Source organism: Haliotis asinina, chromosome 7 (assembly GCF_037392515.1).
Source record: "Haliotis asinina isolate JCU_RB_2024 chromosome 7, JCU_Hal_asi_v2, whole genome shotgun sequence".
In the NCBI taxonomy this organism is placed as follows: domain Eukaryota; kingdom Metazoa; phylum Mollusca; class Gastropoda; order Lepetellida; family Haliotidae; genus Haliotis; species Haliotis asinina.
The window spans coordinates 29,061,209-29,083,479 of record NC_090286.1 but is presented as its reverse complement, the minus strand read 5'-3'; the positions used below and the strand labels follow the sequence as shown (position 1 = coordinate 29,083,479).

General features: G+C 38.2%; 1 protein-coding gene across 6 annotated transcripts in view; it reads left to right on the top strand.

Annotated features, from left to right (window-relative positions):
• The window catches only part of LOC137291074 (axotactin-like), a 175,883-nt gene that overhangs the window by 92,676 nt on the left and 60,936 nt on the right, over positions 1-22,271 (top strand). For all 6 annotated transcript variants that reach the window (XM_067822355.1, XM_067822357.1, XM_067822353.1 and 3 more), the window contains exons 3-5: positions 1,535-1,708; positions 3,904-4,155; positions 18,105-18,214. In XM_067822355.1, coding sequence (XP_067678456.1) covers positions 1,535-1,708; positions 3,904-4,155; positions 18,105-18,214 — 536 coding nt within the window. The remainder of the gene's footprint in view (positions 1-1,534; positions 1,709-3,903; positions 4,156-18,104; positions 18,215-22,271) is intronic.

Here is a 22,271-nt window from a genome sequence, read left to right as displayed (position 1 = left end):
TGTTATCAAGCTAAAAGTAAGTACAAGAATCTAGTATGAAATGTCACTCTTTGCATTAAAAAAGAAGCTGTCATCCTGAAAGTTACATGCTTAATAATTATCTAATCTTACTAGTGGGTAGCCACTGCCTCATTTGATGTCTTTATTGGACCCTCATATTTCCTGTTAGGAGCCATGCTATCAGCTGGCGTGGCCAAGTTGTTTAAGCATCTGCTCATCATGCCCAAGACCCTGGTTCGATTGCTAACAATGTTTGAAGTCCATTGCTGGAATATTCCAATAAGCAGCATAATACCATGCCCACTCACCCACTTGAAATCAGGACTTTTATGTATTGTGGACTCACTCACTCACTCACTCACTCACTCACTCACTCACTCACTCACTCACTCACTCACTCACTCACTCACTCACTCACACTCACTCACTCACTCACTCACTCACTCACACACACTCACTCACTCACTCACTCACTCACTCACTCACTCACTCACACACTCACTCTCTCGAAATCAGTATTTTGATGTATTGTGGACTCACTCACTCACCGAATCACTCAATCACTCACTCAAATACAACACCTGGTTTGGCTTTACTCGCAATGCATTATTTATTATATCAAATGCTTTGATGAAGAAAGTACTAACTCAGATCAGGACCAACGTTCAATATGTACAAACACAGTTTCTAAACAGGGTATTAAAAAGTAGGTGAAAAGTCTTATGGAGTCTGTATCAATAACTGTTTGGAAACAAAGGCTTCAGTATGCAGTGGGACTTCAAATCCTGTTAACTGTGTCAGTTTGTCAGCTGTGCCCAGTGAAGATTCATAATGGAGGCAATCTTGCTGGCAGTACTCCATTACTGCTGCTGACACTGTGCTGATATATCTCCCTGGGGGGTGATTGTGGGGGGTGGGGTGGGGGGTCGAGCTTGTTACCAGAACACACATAGGATCACAGTATGATGTGCTGCAAAGGAATGTCTTTAGCAAGGATGGTTATGGAATGAGATTGTATATTTGATTCAATATTACACTTTTAGTGCTAACCCCAGTGTGAAATGATTGATATGTAAGTACATATGATAAGACAGATAATTTGTTGGGAGTTGAATGGGTGGACACAGACTTCATTATACTTTTCATTTGCTGGAGATAGACGTATAGCAGTATGTTATGCTGTGGTACCACTTGGTGTACTACTTATTACAGAAGTGTGTACGGTTATTTTATCATCTGACATTTTATACTTGGGTAATAGGCTTCGATTTTGATTTTGTGTCCAGTTACTTCATGTGTGCTGAGATATTTGTATAATGATGTTCAGTTTCTAATGATCACTGTTCAGTTAGGGTCAAACTATGCTACTCAAAAGAAGTTAAGGACCACCAAATTAACAGTTTAACAATGATAATAATACAAGAAAGTGCCAGTGTACCTTAATATTGGTTGTATAAGACCATGTTCACCATTCTATTGCTGACGTGAAAATTATTATTTCAAAATGATGTTGATCATTCCCTCTTCTTTCCAGCTCTCAACAATGACAAATGGCACCAGCTTGAAATATTTTTGGATACCCGGTCAGGGGAGATAACTGTGACTTTGGATAGCAAGAAACAAGCAAAAATCCTTGAAGCATTCCAGCGAGGCGGGGCAAAAGATCTACTGAAGTGGTCGGAATTAGATTCAGAGATCACATATGGAGGTAACACATTACTGTTTTAGACATTTATGCACTTTGTTTACATCCATAGAGTCCAAAATGATACCATAATGACACAGGGGAATGTCTTCCAACTGACATTATCACCATATTTCCTCTAATAAGGGCCAAGATCCAGCCCCTAATAAGTGCCAGAAGCAGCTTACTCAAAAATGCTGGTCTCCAATAAGCACCAGGTCTGGAAATCCACTGAAAAAAAAAAAGCACTAGTGGAAAAGTGTACCTTACTTTACTCCAAACTTGAAAGATGCCATTTTGTTTAATAAGGTGATTATGATTATGATTATGATTATCATTACTAGTTCTTCAGGAAGTATACCCGTGAAGATCTTAGGTGGAATAGGTCTTCAGCAAACCATTCTTGCCATAAAAGGTGACTGCTTGCTATAAGAGGTGAGTTAATGGGATCAGGTGATCAGGCTTGCTGACTTGGTTGACACATGTCCCAATTGCACAGATCGATGGTCATGTTGTTGATCACTTGATTGTCTGCTCCAGACGCGATAATTTACAGACCACCGTCATATAGCTGAAATATTGCTGAGTGATTCTTAAAACTAAACTCACTCATCAGGAAGTGATGTGCCTGGCTCAGATTCTTCGTTTACAGGTGGCAATGATTTTGCTGGAATATTGTTTGAAAGGAGGGAAAGAGAGGGAGCATGTTTCTATTCAACCGTAGATCATTCAACAACCACTATAATGAGAAAAATAATCCATAACAAGATGTTACAGCTTGCCAAAACCTGTTCTACAAAGTTAAAAAAGCAAGAGTCAAGATGAACATGTTGCAGAACTTGTCAGTTGCATCAGCCATGAAATGAACATCCTGTTCTTGACAAGGACCACGGCTGAGGATGATTTGCTTTGATTATTGTGACACTGAAAGAGAAAAAATGTTGTTTTGTGTTTATTTTGTCTGTTTGAAGTTCTGCCATTGATTCTTGGTTTTAATGAGGTGTAGAAACAGAGTTAGCGATATAGAGGGACAGGGAAATAGTTTACTGGCTGCCAACACCTTGTTTGTTATTCCTTGCCATGATATGTAGCAGCAAGCTTTATGGAGGACATGGAATTTGGTTTGTGAAGAGATTGTCACACCTTTTGTACGTGTTTGGATGCTTATGCCCAGTGTCTGTCTGTTGATGATCTGGGTCGATATGTTAGACTAGTGGGTGAAGTGTTTGCTTATTATCCAGAAAGCCTGAGTTCAGTTCCCAACATGGCTACAATGCCCATTTCTGGTGGCCCCCACCATGAGGTTGCTGGAATATGGTTAATAGTGGCACAAAACCAAACTCACTTATTCTGATTTCCCTTTTAAAAAAATATAGCATCAATGAAACTGAAACTCCACGATTTTGTCCCGTCGTTTTAGAGGTTCAAAGTTCCAAATTTGTTGTTACCGGAGAGACATCTTCATGGCCAAAGCACAGATGTTACTTTTTAAATGGAATTAAATCTGGTATATGTGTATTCAGTTGTAGGGCTCTTTATTTATTTAGGTATGTTTTTGTATTTTGACCTTCATTTGACTTTTGTACTGGTTTGTGGTTATTTTTCGATGATTTTATGTATTTGTATGTGTGCGTTTGTGTAAGTTTTTACTGACTTCTTTGCTGCATGTCTTTGGACAGGAATTTCTTAAACTGATAATCATGACAGTGACTCTTGGGTGTGTGTGAAGAGATCTTTGTGCTGTCAACATTAACTTATCAATAAATACCATTTGACAAAATCTTAACCCTTCATTTCAGTTACAGTGTTATATGCCTGGGATGGGGTGAATGAGTGTTTTGAATAGAAATCTGCAAGATGTCATGTAATGGCTGGCATTTTTCCCTACACATCAGCAGATCATACAGTCCTAATTTCAGGTGGATCTTGCAAACGAAAGTGACTGATTCTTCACTGACCGTCAGCAGATCATACAGTTCTAATTTCAGGTGGATCTTGCAAACGGAAGTGACTGATTCTTCACTGACCGTCAGCAGATCATACAGTCCAGATTTCAGGTGGATCTTGCAAAGAAAGTGACTGATTTTTCACTGATTGTCAGCAGATCATTTAGTTCTAATTTCAGGTGGATCTTGCAAACGTAAGCGACCGATTCTTCACTGACATTCCTCTTTTATTTTTTGGGGTGAAATGTTGATGGTTGTTACTCTTTGTTTCAGGAACTGAGGAACAGTCTGACAGTGAGTTCTTCTACTTTGTTGGCTGTTTGTCGGATATACAGTACGCCCGTGCGGATGATATTCTTACGGACATCACAGTGGATGAGTCCCATGGTGCCACCGTGGGATGCAATGACTTGTGCAAGGGACATAACCAGTGCCTGAATGGCGGAACGTGTGTCAATCTGTACACCAGCACGCGATGTGACTGTTTTGGGACTGAATATGAAGGGGAACGCTGTGATAAGAAAGGTAAGCCTACCACATCTACTGAATATTTTCCAAGTATGTTGCAGTTTTTGTTTTATTTTTGTGAGCAGCTAAATAAATTTGCTGCTCTCATTACTTGTTTGGGTACCATTAACAATGGAAAGTACTCCTCACCTGAAAGACAGCATCAGAGATAGACGTCACATCAAACTATAAGGCTCGAACACATGATGCAGGGGTAGCCTGGTGATTAAAGCATTTGCTTGTAACATCAAAGACCTGGGTTCGATTCCCTGCATGGGTACAAGGTGTGAAGCTTATTTCTGGTGTCCCCCGCCATAATATTGCTAAAGGTTGCGTAAAACTAAACTCACTCACTCATTGATTTGTGATTGAATTCATTCTAAGTGGCATTGTAATAGGAACTTTGAACAGATGTTTCAAAGAACAACAATCTATATTTACTGCAATCTCAAGCATCAGATCAAATGAAAGAAATTGTCTTTAGATGTATCTATTGGATTTTTATGGCAGTGTGCTTTGTTTGGTAGATTCCAGCTTGGGTGAGTGAGTGAGTGAGTTTGGTTTTACGCCGCTTTTAGCAATATTCCAGCGATATCACGGCGGGGGACACCAGAAAATGGGCCTCACACATTGTACCCATGTGGGGAATCGAACCCGGGTCTTCGGCGTGACGAGCGAACGCTTTAACCACTAGACTACCCAACGCCCCGATTCCAGCTTGGTGTCATGTGGGTTGGTAAATTTGGTTGCCTGATGCCTGAGGCATGAAGAAATCATTGGTTGTACAGCAAAATATGAGTTCTTGTCCAGTTGTGAATGGCATTTCACACAATACATCATTGATTTTCTTGTGTTTGAGAAATCTTTTATGATTTTAGTTGACTTGGAAACAATATATCAACACAATTGATTTTTTGAGAGCTATGCAGATGTATTAAGTATTTGCATTGTGTTAAATACAGCCCAGACATGTCTTTGGCTTAAGTGGCAGTGGGGTTACTGAGCCTAGTGGTTAAAGTGTTTGCTCGTTACACCAAAGATGTGTGTTCAATTCCCCACATGGGTACAGTGTGTGAAACCAATTTCTGGTGTCCCCGGCCATGATGTATCTGGATAGCAGTGTAGAGCAGTATTCACTCTCTTTTGCATAACCTTCAACAGGTTACATACTGAAGAGCACCCGAAGTGGCAGGCTGAGATATGTACAGGAAGAGAATGGGGTTGGAGAATATCCAAAGAAACAGTAATTATGTCATCCTATCCCTGTAGGATGACAGTCACTGGCTCGTCATGTCAACACTTGAATGTTTACATGCTGCACAAAGCTGGAATATTGCTAGCAAACACTGGCAGTGGAGGAAATGTAGATCAGGAGAACTGTCTGAATACACTTACAAAAGTATCTGGAGTTGGAGTCAGCTGGGTGCATTGTTGATAAACAGAACTCCAGTTTCCTGCATCTCATTAAAATGCAGCCATTTCCCTGTCCCACCTTCCGGTGAACTGTATTTTATGAAATCACAGGTCGAAACACTTATATATCATTTATAACTTTATAACCTTTGCCTAAGTGGTGTCAAATGTGGGTTTGAGTAGTAGTTGATGATATTTGTTACAATGAGAACATCAGTTGAGTTCAGATGTGTATTGATGAGAAATAGATCAAAGTCAAATGTCATATTAATTGTAATTAGTGCTCCTTCATTAAATACCTAATTTCCATTACCACAGTACTAAATATATGTACCCTTTTCACCATATAGGGGCTTGGGGTTACAATAGATCCCTATGACTGCCCTCCATTGTTACATGCGTGTGAAATAAATGACGTGTCCAGGCTTAAAGATTGTTTGATTGTGCAACATAATAATAATAATGATAGCATATTTGTACTGTGCATATATCTATGCCTAAGCTCAAAGCATGCAAGCAATCTGATTTTTATTACCTTGGGTAAGCCAAGTTTCCTGTGAAACTTTAGAAAGTTAGTTTGACTTATCCCACCGGGTACCGAAATGACAACTCCTCATAATGACAACCACTGGTTTGGCTGGAGCCAACTTACCTATGTTCAGTTTCCCACGTGGTTTCAAATGTAGCTAGAAGTGGTGTAAAAGTATATCCACTCTCTCACTACATTCTACCTTTGTTCTGTGCTTTTAGGATGATTCTAGAAATTTGCTGCCTTTGAAACTGGGGGTGGGGGGACTTGTTCTCCCAGTTGTACTCAATTCTACAGAACATATATATGTAAAATATCATCCAGTAATGTCTGAAGATCAATGTCTATATAATGCATCAGGTATCAGAGAAATGGTGCATAATAAACCTCAAGGTTAGTTTCAAAGATATTGCATAGAGATGACATCAAGGCCTAAATTGTTTTTTAGTACCTTTTCATTTTATCGTTGAAGTTTCACTCTTATTGCAGAGATGACAGATATACATCATTGCATGCGGTACTGCTTTATGCCTGTGTTCTTAGGAAGATATGGATAATGAATTATTTATGACATAATTATGCTGTAGAATTACCTGCTCAGATTGCAACATTTTGTCCATTTACTACTGAGATAGGAAATTCGTGAAGTTCCTGGAATAGAATAGGCCTTCAGCAACCCATGCTTGCCATAAAAGGCGACTACGCTTGTCAAAAGAGGCGACTAACGGGATTGGGTGGTGAGACGCGCTGACTTGTCATCGGTTCCCAATGGCGCAGATCGATGCTTATGTTGTTGATCACTGGATTATGTGGTCCAGACTCTATTATTTACAGATCTGCTCCATATAGCTGGAATATTGCTGAGTGTGGCATAAAACTAAACTCGCTCACTACTGAGACAGGAATGAGGTGTAATGATTTATGATGGTACAGTTATAGTATAGACATAGCTAGGGACTAGATGCTGGTTTATATCCATCTGTGGTGTCAAAGTGATGTTTGACTGTACAATGTCATATAGCACTGGGTGGGTAAAATGTGAATCCAATGGTTGGTGATTGTTATCCCCCTGCCAAATGTTTTGGCATTTTTATTTTTCAAGGTTTCCATTGAAACGATTTTGACTTAGGTTCAATATGGGGGGATAGGCTTCGTTTCCAGAGCACAACTCAGAACCATTTCATATCTTTCAACAGATCTTGGCAGATATATGAGACAACTAGTTGGTGCCAACTATATATGGCATTTATAGTTTTCATGACTTCCATGGAAACGATTCAAACTTGATCTAAGAAAACATCAAGTAACCTTCAGATGATTTGTCCTTTCAAATATGTGGGGGCTGGGGGGGATATGTCATCTTCTGATGACTCTTGTTAAAATTTGTCAGTCTCAAATCAATGTTTAATTGTGAGACATTATGTAGCACTAGGGTGCATAAAATATGATTTCATGGGTTGGCAAATATTTGTCATTGTTTTGAACTTAATTGCTCTTCTGATTATATATTTATTATCTGAAGTTACATGCATGAAAACTCACGTTAGAATTGGTTCCCATATGTTGTTGTCATATGAGGGACTTAATTTTATCAGGGGCGTTGGGGTAGCCTGATAGTTAAAGCATCTTCTTCTTCATGCTGAAGACCTGGGTTCGATTTCCCACATTGGTACAATGTGTGAAACCCATTTCTGGTATTTTACTGCTCTGATAATGCCAGAATATTGCTAAAAGCGGCTTTATGCCATATACACATACTGTATGGATTGTGATCAGGCGCAGGGATTTTGTGTACGTCGTGACCTTGCACCTTCAAGGCATTAATATTCATGATACTGATCATTGGTCTATAAGAGTCTCTATTTTAAGGCTACTGCCATACAACTGGAATAGTACAAAGTCAAGCATTGACAGCAAATAAACAAATTGTGCATATGTTAACTTATTAATTTTCTTGTAATTTTTATGTCATTCTGGCACAACATCTGATGAAACAATGTCCATCCAGACTCAGTAGGTAACTTGTTTATATATAGAGTTGTGGCCAAGGATAGGCAGTATTATAGAGGTTTTAGAGTTTTGTATAGCGTGCTTATTGAATGAATGTAGTTATACACAGAATGATATGTATAAAAATGGTTTGTTAAATGAATATGTCTTGTCCACAGAATAATGAGTAACAACCAGTGATCTTAGTCACTGAATGGCAAATTCATGGATATGCTTGCTTGTACATGAGCTGAACAAACCCAATACGTTTACCATACTGTATGAGACTAAAGTGCTCTTTAAAACCCTCTCGGCTATGTCCAATACAGGCAAGCCTTTGTCAGCCTGTTACCGAGGTCAACTGTAAACATGACACTTGTGCTCACCGATCGCCACAGATAACTACAGGTTACTCCCACTAACTGCTTGCTAATCACCCAATGTCAGTGTCAACAATTACCTGCACACTATGATATTTCCGGCAATTTCCCCCGCTATCTACAAGGATCAATGCCAGTGTTTAACGACTAAGCTTACAACATCCTCTTACGCCAATACCCTCCCAACAGCAAGTTATGCCTCTTGTTCTTTTTCTTATATCTTATTTGGGTATTTCTGCTTCTTCCCTTCTGTTCAGGGGATTTAAGATGACTGCCATGGTTTTGAGTTTACTTGATGATGATGTAATTCCATGTGTATTAGATGAGTTCAGAATGTCCAGGACACCATTGTGACACATCTGATGCCATGTTTTCAAGAGAGTCTCTCTGAATGTATCTGCTACCCCAGATGTGTTGCCATGTCAAATGATGATCACTTTGTTTCAAAAGCTTTTGTACTGAACATATTTCAAAATGCTATCTCCCAAAAGTACCTTCACCCATCCCCAGCCTATCCCCAGCCTCTGGAACACATCTGCTCAGTTAGAAAATGGTCACCATGGCTGATGACGTTCTCAGCCCATCCTTGGCCCATCAAACATATCCGTTGTGAGTTTTTCTGCAGTCTGGCAAAATGCACCTGTGAGGATTGATCTTCAGTAACCCATATCCATCAGCATATAAAGGAAATAGTGCTGTGTGCATCTGAAACTAAGCTACACTCATTCACTCACTCACTCACTCACTCACTCACTCACTCACTCACTCACTCACTCACTCACTCACTCACTCACTCACTCACTCACTCACTCACTCACTCACTCACTCTTCTAACCCAGACCTTCACGAGTGGTCTGCCTGGAACAGCCATAACGGATACGTTGCAGAAAACATGTACTGAGGGCCAAGGATAAACTTGCACAGATGATGTAGACAGGCAGATGTCTTTCTGGAAATCATTTCAAGGCATTTTACACAGTTTGAATTTGAAAAAGAAATTGACAGCTCAAGATGATCATAGCGGAAATGGCTATGTATATAAACAGGAAACTCTGTTCATTTCAGTTTGTCAAATGGTATCTTTTGGGGTGGGTCACATTTGGAGAAAAAAACGTTGAAACTGTATATTGAGTGAAAGGTATATGTGTCATATTAAGAGCCAAGTACTCACCATGGAAATACACAATCTGTGACAGGATTTTTTTTCTCAAGTATATTGTAGATGTTTTATGAAAACCACAGTGGAGTAGGTGTGAACATTGTTACTTGACTACTATCCAAACAGTTTGTTTTGCCCACTAGAAATAAATGTGTATTGGCCTGCATTGTCTTTGAAAATAGTTTTTACTTGTCATGTATGAATTACAAGAAGTTCTAATGTTAATTTTGTAATTGCTTATTATTGCAAATGCAGTCAGTAAATAACAGGTTTTTTTTGTATAAGTTTATTTGAATGAGTTTAGTTTTATGCTACTTTCAGTAATATTCTAGCAAAATTCCATTGTGGGACACCAGAAATGGGCTTCACACGTTATACCCATATGGGGATTCAAACCCAGATATTCAACACTCTAACCTGAAGGTTACATGGCCAAGCTTATTTGAATAAAAAATACAACATTCTGTACATATTCTGAACAGCAAAATAAACACAATATTTGAAAAAATGAAATCTCATAAAAGTAAGCATTATGTTTATGTGTTCTATCTAAAAGCTTGACATAAAGCCAGAGTTGTGTTTCTTTTGCTGGTCAGTATATATTGGAAGGGGAGCAATGTGTCAAATGTCCCTTGTTTGTCCATCAACACCTCTGTTAAGTATCATCTGTGAATATCAAACCAGGCAGGAACACCCACACAGGTGCATACATCTGCACACAGCTCTCCTACAAATGTATTCAAAGTCTTTTGGCCATTATGTCCAACCCGGCTACATGCAGTGCTTCCATTTAGTTAATGACCTTTAAATGAGAACAAGGCTTGACTGTTTAAGAGATGAGCACATGGTGAAGGTATTAAGACATGTACGTTTTTTTATCTGTCTACTATTTCTAAAATTGGTGTGTACATAAAAGTTAATTGCCCATGTCTGAGTTCAGTCAGTAGTTGTAATTATAGGTTGTATGTTAAAAGTTTAAGGACAACTTGTTCGTATTCAGAAAATTTATCTTATAATTATGGGTTGAGTCAAAATTCTTGAGTGCAGATGTATATTTTGTTACATCAAGGATAAGGTCAACCTTGCTGTCTTGAATTATTTACCTGAGTGCACAATGACTGTTCCTTTGTGTCGGATATATTTTTAGGTAGAAACAGATCATTTGTCTAATTATTCTTAGAATTTTCTTCCAAAGTTGCTTTCCAGTTATGGTTAAGTTTACAAAGTAAGTAACAACTGAACAGTAGTCTCCGCTCACAGTTTTAAAACCAAGGAAGACTTACAATGAGTAATATACTAGGTGGTTTTATTCGTTGTTAAAATATTATTTATGTCTGGGAACATTTGCCAATGGTTTTGATCTTGAATTTAGAGTTACTATTGGATGCATTAATTTCATGCATCATCAAAATATTGCATGTATATTATTTTCAGTTTTGTTGATATATAACTGTATTTTCTGCACATCTGTCTGGGTGTTTCTGCTGAGGAGTCTGTGCCCCATGAACCTAGACAGACAAGCTGTTATTGACCGTCTCCTTTCACTAGATAATATCTTGCACCAGAGCCCCCTGACACATCCCTGGGGAATAAACCCTGTATATCCCACCTCCAGTGTGAAGTGCATGCTGTACTCACTAGGCATGGTGAGATGAGTAGATCAACCTAGTGTTGGAATATGTTTGTGTTTATGGAGGCTCAGTCAACCATGAAGATCAGTGCCCTGATAACGGAGTATATTCACACTTAGAAAGCCAGGAGTCACATTTGTTGTGTAATGATATGATAATGATATGATGTTTTGAAGCGATATGAGCCATTTGAGCCCTTCAAAATGATTTGACAGGATAGACTTTGCTTACACTTACATAGGCTTGTGTGGAGTTCTTAGTGGAATCTGGGTTCAGGATCAAGGTTTATTACACCTAGATTATTTTCATTACAGCAGTAATGGGGTCTGAAGTCACAGTGATATGACTGTCATATCTCCCCCACTTCCACAAATGTTTATTATAGCTATAAGGTCATGATTGGTTTATGGCAAATAGTTCTTTGTAGAATATCTCAGCTGAAAAAAGCATCTTGGGTATAATTTAGACTTTCACAAGTCTCTATGGAAATGGCTGTTAGGTAATATCATTTGTCCTATGTATGGCAAGGAAGAAAAAGTTCTAAACGTATCCAGGGGTTCAAATATTTTTTTAAGACACTTGCCACAGGGTAAGTGACTTCAAGAAAGTAACTTGTCTTGACTAATTTTCCATTTGCCCTGATTTTATGACACAATGTTTGATGATAATGTTTACTGGACTATTTATCGAAGAATGATAAATTTCAAAGAACAATAACTCTGCTTTATTATTGATGCGAAATTTAATTGCTACATTATGAGCAGATATGAAATGAAATTCAAGTTAATTTGCAGTTTGAAACCATAAATGGAAATGGTCTAGTAGCCAACTGACAAGTAAGAAGCAATTATGTGATTGTCTGAAATGAAAACTGACTTGTCCCGGGCATCGGGCAATGGGATTTTTGAATCCTTGTAGGCTCAGGCATCTTTAAACTTCCTGCTGTTCTGGACTTGCTCTTTGGAAGTGAGTGAGTTTAGCAGTGTTCCAGCTATATGGCAGCAATCTGTAAATTATTTAGTCTGAAACAAGCAATCCAGTGATCAACATCATGAGCATCAATCTGCATGATTGGGAACCTATGTCATGTCACCTAATGTCAGTGAGCCAGACCACTCGATCCTGTTAGTTGCCTTTTACAACAAGCTTGGGTTACTGCAGATACATTTGAACCCAGACATACAATGGTCGCTCTTTAGTCACAGGGACCCATGCACGTATAATTCAACAGAGCCTTGGAGGAATGCTAGTTATGGTTTGTTTTGGTTTTTTTCAACATTGCCAGTTTGCTATTATTCTGAATCCTCTATGAATGAATGTCTCAGTGTTACAGCTTTGTTGTGGCAGTCTATGAATAAGGGAATGCAACATCAGTGGTTGATGTCATGAACAATTTCTTGCTAGTTGCACAAAAAATGGTTAAAGAACTTGACAAGGAATTTATATAAATTTTGTGAATGCATCAATAATGTATATTTTTTCTTTAATGTGTTCTGTGGTCTTTGAACTAATTAAAACAATTCAAATATGCATCATTCTTTAGGACTTTACCGATCACAAAACATAAATGTTTAGAGACTTTATGTTAAAAAAATATCTTTTTTACTGCTTGCACTTTCCATCTCACCTCCTTGTGACGATGATGTGAATTTTTATGTCTAGCAACTAGTTGTAGAAGTGATTAAGCAAATTATACAAGTACTTCCAATTATCACTGACCTGAGAACCACGTAATCGAGCAGAATGCTTAATAATGTCAATGGCGCATGTAAAGATTAAACATATCCTCATATTTGTAGTAATGTGTGTTAATGTCTTCTAAGATATGTTTCAGCTTGAAACTCTGGTACAATTTTCTACTTATGGACTATGTAATTATTTAGACATTAGAAACAATTTAAATTGTTTGTAAATAGAAACATTACAGCTGTAAGTCATTAGATCAAAACTTGTGATGGTCTGGGTTATAACTGGTCTTCATGCTTCATTCAACTCATGCTTGTTATAATTGGCATCTAACAGGATCAGGTGGTCTGGCTGGCTGCCTTGGTTGATGCATGCGATTATATCCATGTTATGTAGATCAATTTTCATAGTCGTTGGATTGTCTGATCAGGACTTCCTTATTTGCCAGCCATCTTCCTATAGACTGTAATGTTGTGGAGTTAAGTGTTAAAGAAAAAACATAACTGATGAAAGAAGGAAACAGGTGTCATAGTGATAAAATCCACTTGACAGAGTTACATCCCTTAGCAGAACCAGGATTCACTATTTATGGGTTTCAGTCCCAGGGCCAATGAAGGTCCTGGGGTAGAACAGGCCTTCAGCAACCCATGCTTGCCTCAAAAGACGACTGTGCTTGTCGTAAGAGGTGACTAACGGGATTGGGTGGTCAGGCTCGCTGACTTGGTTGACACATGTCATCAGTTCCCAACTGCGCAGATCGATGCTCATGTTGTTGATCACTGGATTGTCTGGTCCCGACTTGATTATTTACAGACCGCCGCCATATAGCTGGAATATTGCTGAGTGCGGCGTAAAACTAAACTCACTCACTTCAATTCAAGGTCACGCTGCTTCCAATTCCTGGTTTGTCAGCATTTTTACTTGCCATTGGCATCAACAAAGCTTGAAACTAAAGATAGACAAACAAACATGTTGAACTGCTGTTGATAAAAGTGCATAAAATCTGTCAGATCAAAGACAGTGTAGAACGTAAGAATAAACCTCTTAATTACTATCAGTACTTAAGATAATAAAGGTGTTATTGGGGCCCCCTGAAAATTTCTGCTAAATTTGTGAACAACTTACCTGTATAGGTCCTGGGCCTAGATTTTCGAAACTGTCTTAGCACTAAGATTGTCATAAGTACCATACATTAACATTAGCTTACGACTATCTAAGCGTTAAGAGAACTTTGAAAATCTAGGCCTTGGTTAGAATATTGGCCTTCAGTAACCCACACTTGTCATAAGAGGCGACTAACGGGACTGGGTGGTTTGACTTGCTGACATGGTTGGGACATGTCATCGGCTCCCAGTTGCACAGATCAATGCTCATGCTGTTGATTACTGTATTATCTGGTCCAGACTTGATTATATACAGACAGCCACCAAATAGCTGGACTTTTGTTGAGTGCGGTGTAAAACTCAACTCAACTCAACTCAACTCAACTCAACTCAACTCACTCACTCACTCACTCACTCACTCACTCACTCACTCACTCACTCACTCACTCACTCACTCACTCACTCACTCACTCACTCACTCTGAACAGCTTTCTAAAGAATCTGTTCTAACCATACCCATTAGTCTGTTTTGGAGCTAAAACAATATCATATTTTTTGTTTGGAAATGACAATGGATATTTTCAGCAACCCACTCAGAAAATTCTAATACATTCAGTAACTTACTGATGAGCACATCCTGTATATTAATTTTCACAGAGAGAATAAGAGAATCTTAAACCCAATCCCCTTACAGATTTATTTCTATGGTAAGGATACAATAAGTCTGATTCACAACCCTTGGAAATGAGACTGGGAATCAAACAGAAAGTGCAATCTCAGTCAGTACAGTTACAAAGTAGGTACCTCCCCCCACCAGCCCTGTTCGGTCTTCTACACCTAATTTAGTACCAAGCACAAGGTGACCTAGATGAATCCATGGTCATATTCATGAATTTTGGTGAGGAAATTGATAAAATTACCCAAGAGAGCCTGGTGTGTCTACAATGGGAGTGGTCTACGTGTGTCTACCTGCTGTGGGGCTGTGTGATATAATCCAGGCCTTGGTTATGTTAGCTGATGGCATGGAGGAAGAGGATGTGCTTGGAGTGACTGATGAGGATGGGTGTGCTGGAAGAAATATGTAGGCTGTATGGTGGCATGTTTTTCATAATATGTCTGACAACAAAACAAGTGGCTAATGATGAAGGGTTCCAACCTGTTTCAGTTTGTTGTGAACTCCACACTAATGTATGTTTGTGAACAATTTAGTTCTGGCAGAACCAGGATGTGCTCATTGTAGGTTTGAAACTGAGATTTACCCACTCACGAATCTTGATTTGTAGGCATAATGTCAGTTGTCAATGGTGTCAGAAAAGCGTTTATTTATACAGAGCTGCATCACTTCTTGCTCTCATTCCTTATTAGGCTGAATGGTGACCTGCACTTTGTGATATGTCTGAGAATGAAAGTGACTGATAAGGAGGGATTGATGTTAGTTTTACACACTTGAAGCAACATTCTAGCAATATTATGGCAGGGACACCAGAAATGGGTCTTGCACAGCACACCCATTTGCTGAATGGAATTTGGATCTTAGTCATGATGAGCAAACACTTTACCCACTGAGCTATACCGCAGTGCCTGGCTGATAGTGAAAGGTTTCATCATGCCCCAGTTTATTGTTTAACACCACACAAATATATGTGAATAGTCAGATCTGTACTAGCGAGTGAGTTTAGTTCAATGCTGCACTAAACAGTACTTCAGCTATATGGCATCTGTCTGTAAATAATCGAGTGTGAACCAGACAGTCCAGTGATCAAAGTGTGAGTGTGCAATTGGGAATTGATGACATGTGTCAACCAAGCCAGTGAGCCTGACCACCTGATCCCGATGACACGCATGACAAGCATAGCCACCATGAAGGTCTGGAGTAGAGTAAGCCTTCAGCAATCCATGCTTGCCATAAAAAGCGACGTTGCTTGTCATAAGAGGCGACTAATGGGATCGGGTGGTCAGACTTGCTGACTTGGTTGACACATGTCATCAATTCCCAATTGTGTAGATCGATGCTCATGTTGTTGATCACTGGATTGCCTGGTCCAGATTCAATTATTTACAGACCGCCACCATATAACTGGAATATTGCTGAGTGCGGCATAAAACTAAACTCACTCATTCACTCAGTTAATGTGATAAAGTTTGAGATCAAATTCATTTAGCTACCATGTAAACCCCGTGCATGTCTCAGGTGTAATGAGCACAACCTTGTGCTGATGTCCAAGAAAACTGTGCTAAGAGTATAGACTACAAGTCTATGATAAGGTAGGGGACTTGTGCTTGTGGTCCCATGTGGGGAATTGAACCTTGGTCTTTTAAGCTGAAGAGGGGATGCTTCAACCACAGGGCTACATCACCATCCTGATCAAGAACTGACCAAGAAGGTCTACCAGCCCAAATAGAGCTGTACTCCCAGCTTGTTTGATATTGTACCAGCCCTTAGGTTAACTTCCTAAGAATGCCAATTAACCAGAGCTGTGCTCCCCTTTTGGAGGTGTACTAATTACAAGGGACATTTCCCATGGGCTGTATTCAGTGCTTTGATGGTCACATACCATTGCTGTAGTGTACATTTACCACAGTCAGTTCTTAAATAACATTTGGAAACAAGACCCTGGAAATTGTGACATTTGTGACTCAGAACTTTAGAAATAGCTCAAAGTGAGGATTAATATTTGTAGCGGATGAATTGGGTTTCCTTATAACATTGAATAATAATCACATTATTTATCATGTCTGAATACAAAGGGAATACAAATCGAAAAACAGTGTTAATTAATGATGCAATATTCAAACATAATTTTGTAAATAAAGGAATGAAAAATGTTGACATTGTGATCCTAACTCAGCAGCAGTCTTTCACATGTTCAGTCTTGATGACAACACTTGTGTATTTCCTGTAGTGTAATTAATTAAATATACCAATATACATATCTTGTTTCATTTCATCAAGGCCTCGAACAAAAGGCATGAATTCCAGTAGGAAATAGGATAGTTACGTAAACGCATTGAGTCAAAGGTTGATGACACCTTTTAACAAGATCCCATCATTTATTACATACTGTAGAGGTTCATGCTCAGCTGAAGAATAGGGTCTGTGTCATGGACGTATGAGTGATTATTGTGTCATACAAGGAACTGCAGGACAACTGATAGGCCTGCTATCTTGGATTATTCTGTGATAAAATCAGCTATGGGGAATTGGCCATGGCTTCTGGAAATCTGAAGGTGTCAGTATCTCATATTGAAATGGAAATGTTGTTTGCTGTTCTGTGTTATGAATAAAATTTTATCCAGATGCCAGAAGTTGTCTCTCGACAACCTGATAGAGTACAATGCTGCAATTTTTTGTACAGATATCTCTTAACTCTTAATTTACGAATGTTATAAGGTGCAGATATTGGGTTTAAATCTCTAGTCCATCCTGATGATGGTTTCCATTTTATCTGCTCCTCTTTGCTTTCATGGAGTTATCTCCTTTTAGAGTGCCAGGACTCTATGACAATGGGTTTGAATCTCAAATTCATCCTGATGAAGATTCTTAGTTTATCTGTTCCGCCTTGGTTTCAGCAATCTGGTGAAACTGTAGCACTTGCACAAAATCTCAAGTCTTAGCTTGATAAAAGTGGACAAACCTATTGTTTTACACATTAAATAAGAAGCTAACAACAAGTTAATTTCACCTGATGAAGGGGCAAGAAGTAACCCAGAAACATAGCCTTGTAAATATTTGAAAGTTGTAAATCCATACTCTACATTGTCAAGAAACTGTTATTCTTAAAAAAAATTAACAGTCTCCAACCTCTACAATGTCTGTTAACCCGTTCATCACTGTAGCCGGAAAAATCGGCCAAGACGTCACCAGTCTCTTGACACCGTAGGTAAAAAAAATTCACCAGCAAGCGGTTGCATGATACATATTTTTAGGAACCTAACTAACATGTGATTCATTTATCAATTTGTTGGTAAAGTATTTACAAACCTTGATCTGAACATTTGCTCATTTCTGCACTTTTCTTGCACATGCTATTTAACCCCATTTCAGGACATTAGCAACATGTTTGTTGTGTTATTCAGGTCCAACTGTGATGACATTCAGGGGATATGAGTGGGTCACCTACCAACTGTTTGAGAAGAAGGAAGATAGATTGGTGGCCGACAAAATTCGAATCTCGTTTGAGTTCAAGGTAAATGATTTAAAGTACTGATACAGTTTTTCTGGTTTGCTTAAGCTGTGTTCATATGATGGCTGTTAAAACTGAGGAAAGGGGTGTTTTGGTTTTTTAACCTGTCTAGGCGAGGACTGGACTGAGCTGATGCTTACTCTTCAAAAGCAGCAAATGTGTAGGTATTGAGCGTATGTCTGTTCATAGAGAGAAGCAAAGGAGCCATTTAATGTCACATGTTTACATATGCCTGAGATTGACTTGGTTCTTAAGTTATCACATCTGTATTGCAAATTTGTAATCAGTTAGACTGATGATGATCTGAGCCTATGAGTATAAATCCTTTCACTTCCTAAAACAATGATTTACATTTGACAGATCATTGATTTCTTAATACTTGGAGCATGTTGTGGTTTGTTGGACCAAACAGCACAAGCTTTTTTTTCAGCTAGGATGTGATTCTACTCACTGAACCTTGAGGAACAGATTGATCACGCTGGCAGAATTTGTTACAGCAGACTGAAAATAGTCATTATCATGCATGCAGCTGATCTCAATTGCCATCATTCAGTATGCTGATCTGCCGTCTGCTCTTCAACATTTGACGTCTGCTCTGCTACAGACATGCAAAAACAGTTAAACTGATAGCTCAGGACATGCAAGACAAACATTAATGTTAATGACAGTCTGTCTCCTCTGAATATTTATCGAATAGGAAAACAGAGAAGGAAAAAACCATAACATGACCTTAAGGAAGCTAGAAAAACATAAGACGTTTGTGATGGGGTAATTTTATTGGTTGATGGTTTAAATATGCAGTAGTGTGAAAGCTTGGTAGCAATATAAGCCTGTGAGGGTAGATGGAAAGCTCTCTCAGATATTGGAATGGTAATGCAGATCCTTGAATTAATACAATAAGAAATCTTAGCCATTTGAATGTCTTGACGAAGGTGGTATGTGTTTTGTCAATCCCGTGGCATTCAAACCAGATTAATTTACCTAGTGTTGGAGTTTCTTCTGTATGAGACAACATGTCTGTATTGTAGTCCCTACTTCTAAAATGCCATTCAAAGAAGTTAGACCACTCACTTTCTGTTAGTCCTGATATCAGAATCTGTCTGCCTGGATCAATATATTTATCTGAATGTATATCATGGAACATGAGATGACGAGAAGAAATATGAAAAACTGTTGATCACTGAGAACTATTTCAGAGTGAACAAGAATGGTTTTACAAGCATTTACATTTACCAGGAAGATTAGTAGTTGTATAAAGAATCTCCCGACTAGAATTTTCAGTTTCTTTCACTGAGTGTTAAATCACTAACGTTAGAATTTGCAATGCAAGCATTTTAAAAATAATTTCCAATATGAAACAGTACAGAGATGCCAGTTTTATTGTACATGTATTTGTAAAGAATGTTAGCCTCAGACAACGCCACTAATATTGCACTACAGATTCTACAAAATGTGAAGAAAAGTAATTAAAAATTGGATATATAGGCCAAATCATATATTTTCATCAATTAAATGCATTTTCAGACTTCATGTACCTTCCATTCATCAAATTTGATGACATATTTGAACTAGAATCATTGCAAGTATCAAACATACTTATAGCAAAATTGTCTATTAGAAATCTGATGCTGAATTCAATACCTTAGTGTTTCTCAGAATCTATCATGATTGGAAATATTTAGTTTGACTGCCAATTTTATAGTCAAACTGCTAATTTTGATGCTTGAAACTCCTATTTGCAACACTTTGGGGTTGGCATCTCCAATGACATTATGGTTAGACAGCATGATCACATTACACGTCATGTGTGGTCCAGTAATTCAGATCATTTATAACTCTACACTCAAAAAAAAGAAAAAAAGTAAAGCTGTGATCTTTAAGCCAGGCTTATTTTTCCAATTTGCAATTGTCATTTCTGCTTTTATTTATAACATCTGAGGGATAAACCAGAGACTTTTATATCCTGTAGAATCTATATGCTCTTCCTTATCGAACACAAAGCCTATCAGCCCTGCTACTGAAGAAGAAACACACACCACCCCTGGACAAAAGTTTTGGTAAATGGATTAAGCAAGTCAATTCACATTGAAATGTATTTTAGGATCTATTTGAAAGCATCGGGGGAAAGGAATGGGTTTGCTTAATCAGTTTGCCTGCTGTATTTGGAGCTAGCTTGATCAAACCGTGATTGTGGTCCAGTGGTTTAAGAATATTTCTTTTGTGTCCAGATTAAATAGATTTTGAAAACAATTAATTTAAACTTTAACAGGAAGAAGAATATTAGAATGCTGCAAGTTGACTGGCACAATCTTATCGGGAACATGATCATGATGGTTAAGGCTTAACAAATTTTAAAGCAGTATTGATCATGAATATGTTTTGTGTTGTAATATTTGATCAGTCACACCATCTGCCTCAGCTTTAGGTAAATGATCTGATGTATTGAACATGTTTTATAGTGAACAGAAGTGGTGAACAAATTTAAATATTCATCGATATGACATTGAAATTTAGATTTTATTTAAATCAAATTCAAGACTTCTTCAAATGTTTCCCTCCTTGCTTGTTATGAGATATCAATGTACAGATATTGTTTTCTATAATCATGTCATAAAGAGGCATGTAGAAATAGGAGGTGTGTTATCATGAAGCAATGTTATCGTGAAGCAGACCACATTGAGGGTTTATCAATGGGGCTTGGCAGGGGGATGCACTCTGTCCATATTTCTTTCAAGTGTGTCAATAAAAAACCTGTTCTGGGGAGTGGTTTGTGACACAGATGAACCCATGTCGCTGGTGTCTGTTTTGTGTAGTGCAGGTGCCGCTACTGTCTCTGATCTCCTTTGTACAAGTTTCTGGGTAGTATGGATCTTATATCACAGTGATCATGAACAATGATTGGATACTTGAGGAGAAGTGATACAGAGCACAGGGGACCTTTGGGGATGGGTATCACTAATTGTGCCTAGTTGCCATGATAACACTTACTTAAATGGACTTCTGATGCTTCACAGAACTTTGTGAAGGGTATGGATAAGATTACCTTTTGTTAAAACAATTAGATGTAGATTTAAAGGTTTTGTTTTTTTTTCCAGAAATGAAATATTATGTTTTAATATCAGTGTGTTCACAACTTGCATCAGAGGTGTTTGTGTTGTCTGTTGTCTTTATTCTGATGAATTAAGTTTTTATTTTAATCATTTTATTTTAAAAAGAATAATTATTGATCACAATGCAAGCACATGCATAAACAGTGATACATGAAGATGACATGTTGGGGATTTCAAAATCACTTGTAAGAAGACAAAAATAATAGTGGCATGGATGGTTTATTTGAGTGGTATTTTTGGAAGTTGCAAAGTCCAATACTTTAAGGATAACAACTTCTTTTATTTTACAAGTGTGACATTTCGATATGGATTTTTGTACCACTGTCAAGCAGGAATTTCCTGTTATCCATAAAGTTTGTTCAATATTGGCATAGATGGTGACCTGATATTTCCACCTCACACAGATCATGTCCACAGAACTTCATTGAGAATACCCCTGTCAAAGTTTATTCACTCTCAGCTTGCTGGGGAGAACACTGTATACATAATGAAAAGAGCAGCGTTTGAAATTACCTGGCACCTCATGTTTAGGTCCTAATGAATCTGATCTGTACTATGGTCTCTTCCCAAAATATATATTCACAATTTTGACATTACCTATTCATAGAGCTCTGAATCAGTGTTTGATTTCAAACAGCAGGCTGTGAGTGTTGTAGTTTTCCCTGTCAGTAATAACGTAGCTTGTCCAGATTGTTGCTTTCATGTCTTTTAAAAATCTGTGGAGGATGTGATGGTTTCTCATTGGTTTCAAACAGGTTACTGCCTATGAAATTGTGCATGGTGGAAAACCACCTCGGGTTTGTTTAAATTGTAATGCTGATTCATTCATTAAAATAATGTGGTGCAGTCTCAACTAATGAATGAATCAACATTAGAATTCTGTTCAATTTTAACAAACCCTAAGTTGTTTTCCACCATGCCTAATTTGATAGGCAGTAACCTGTTTGTGA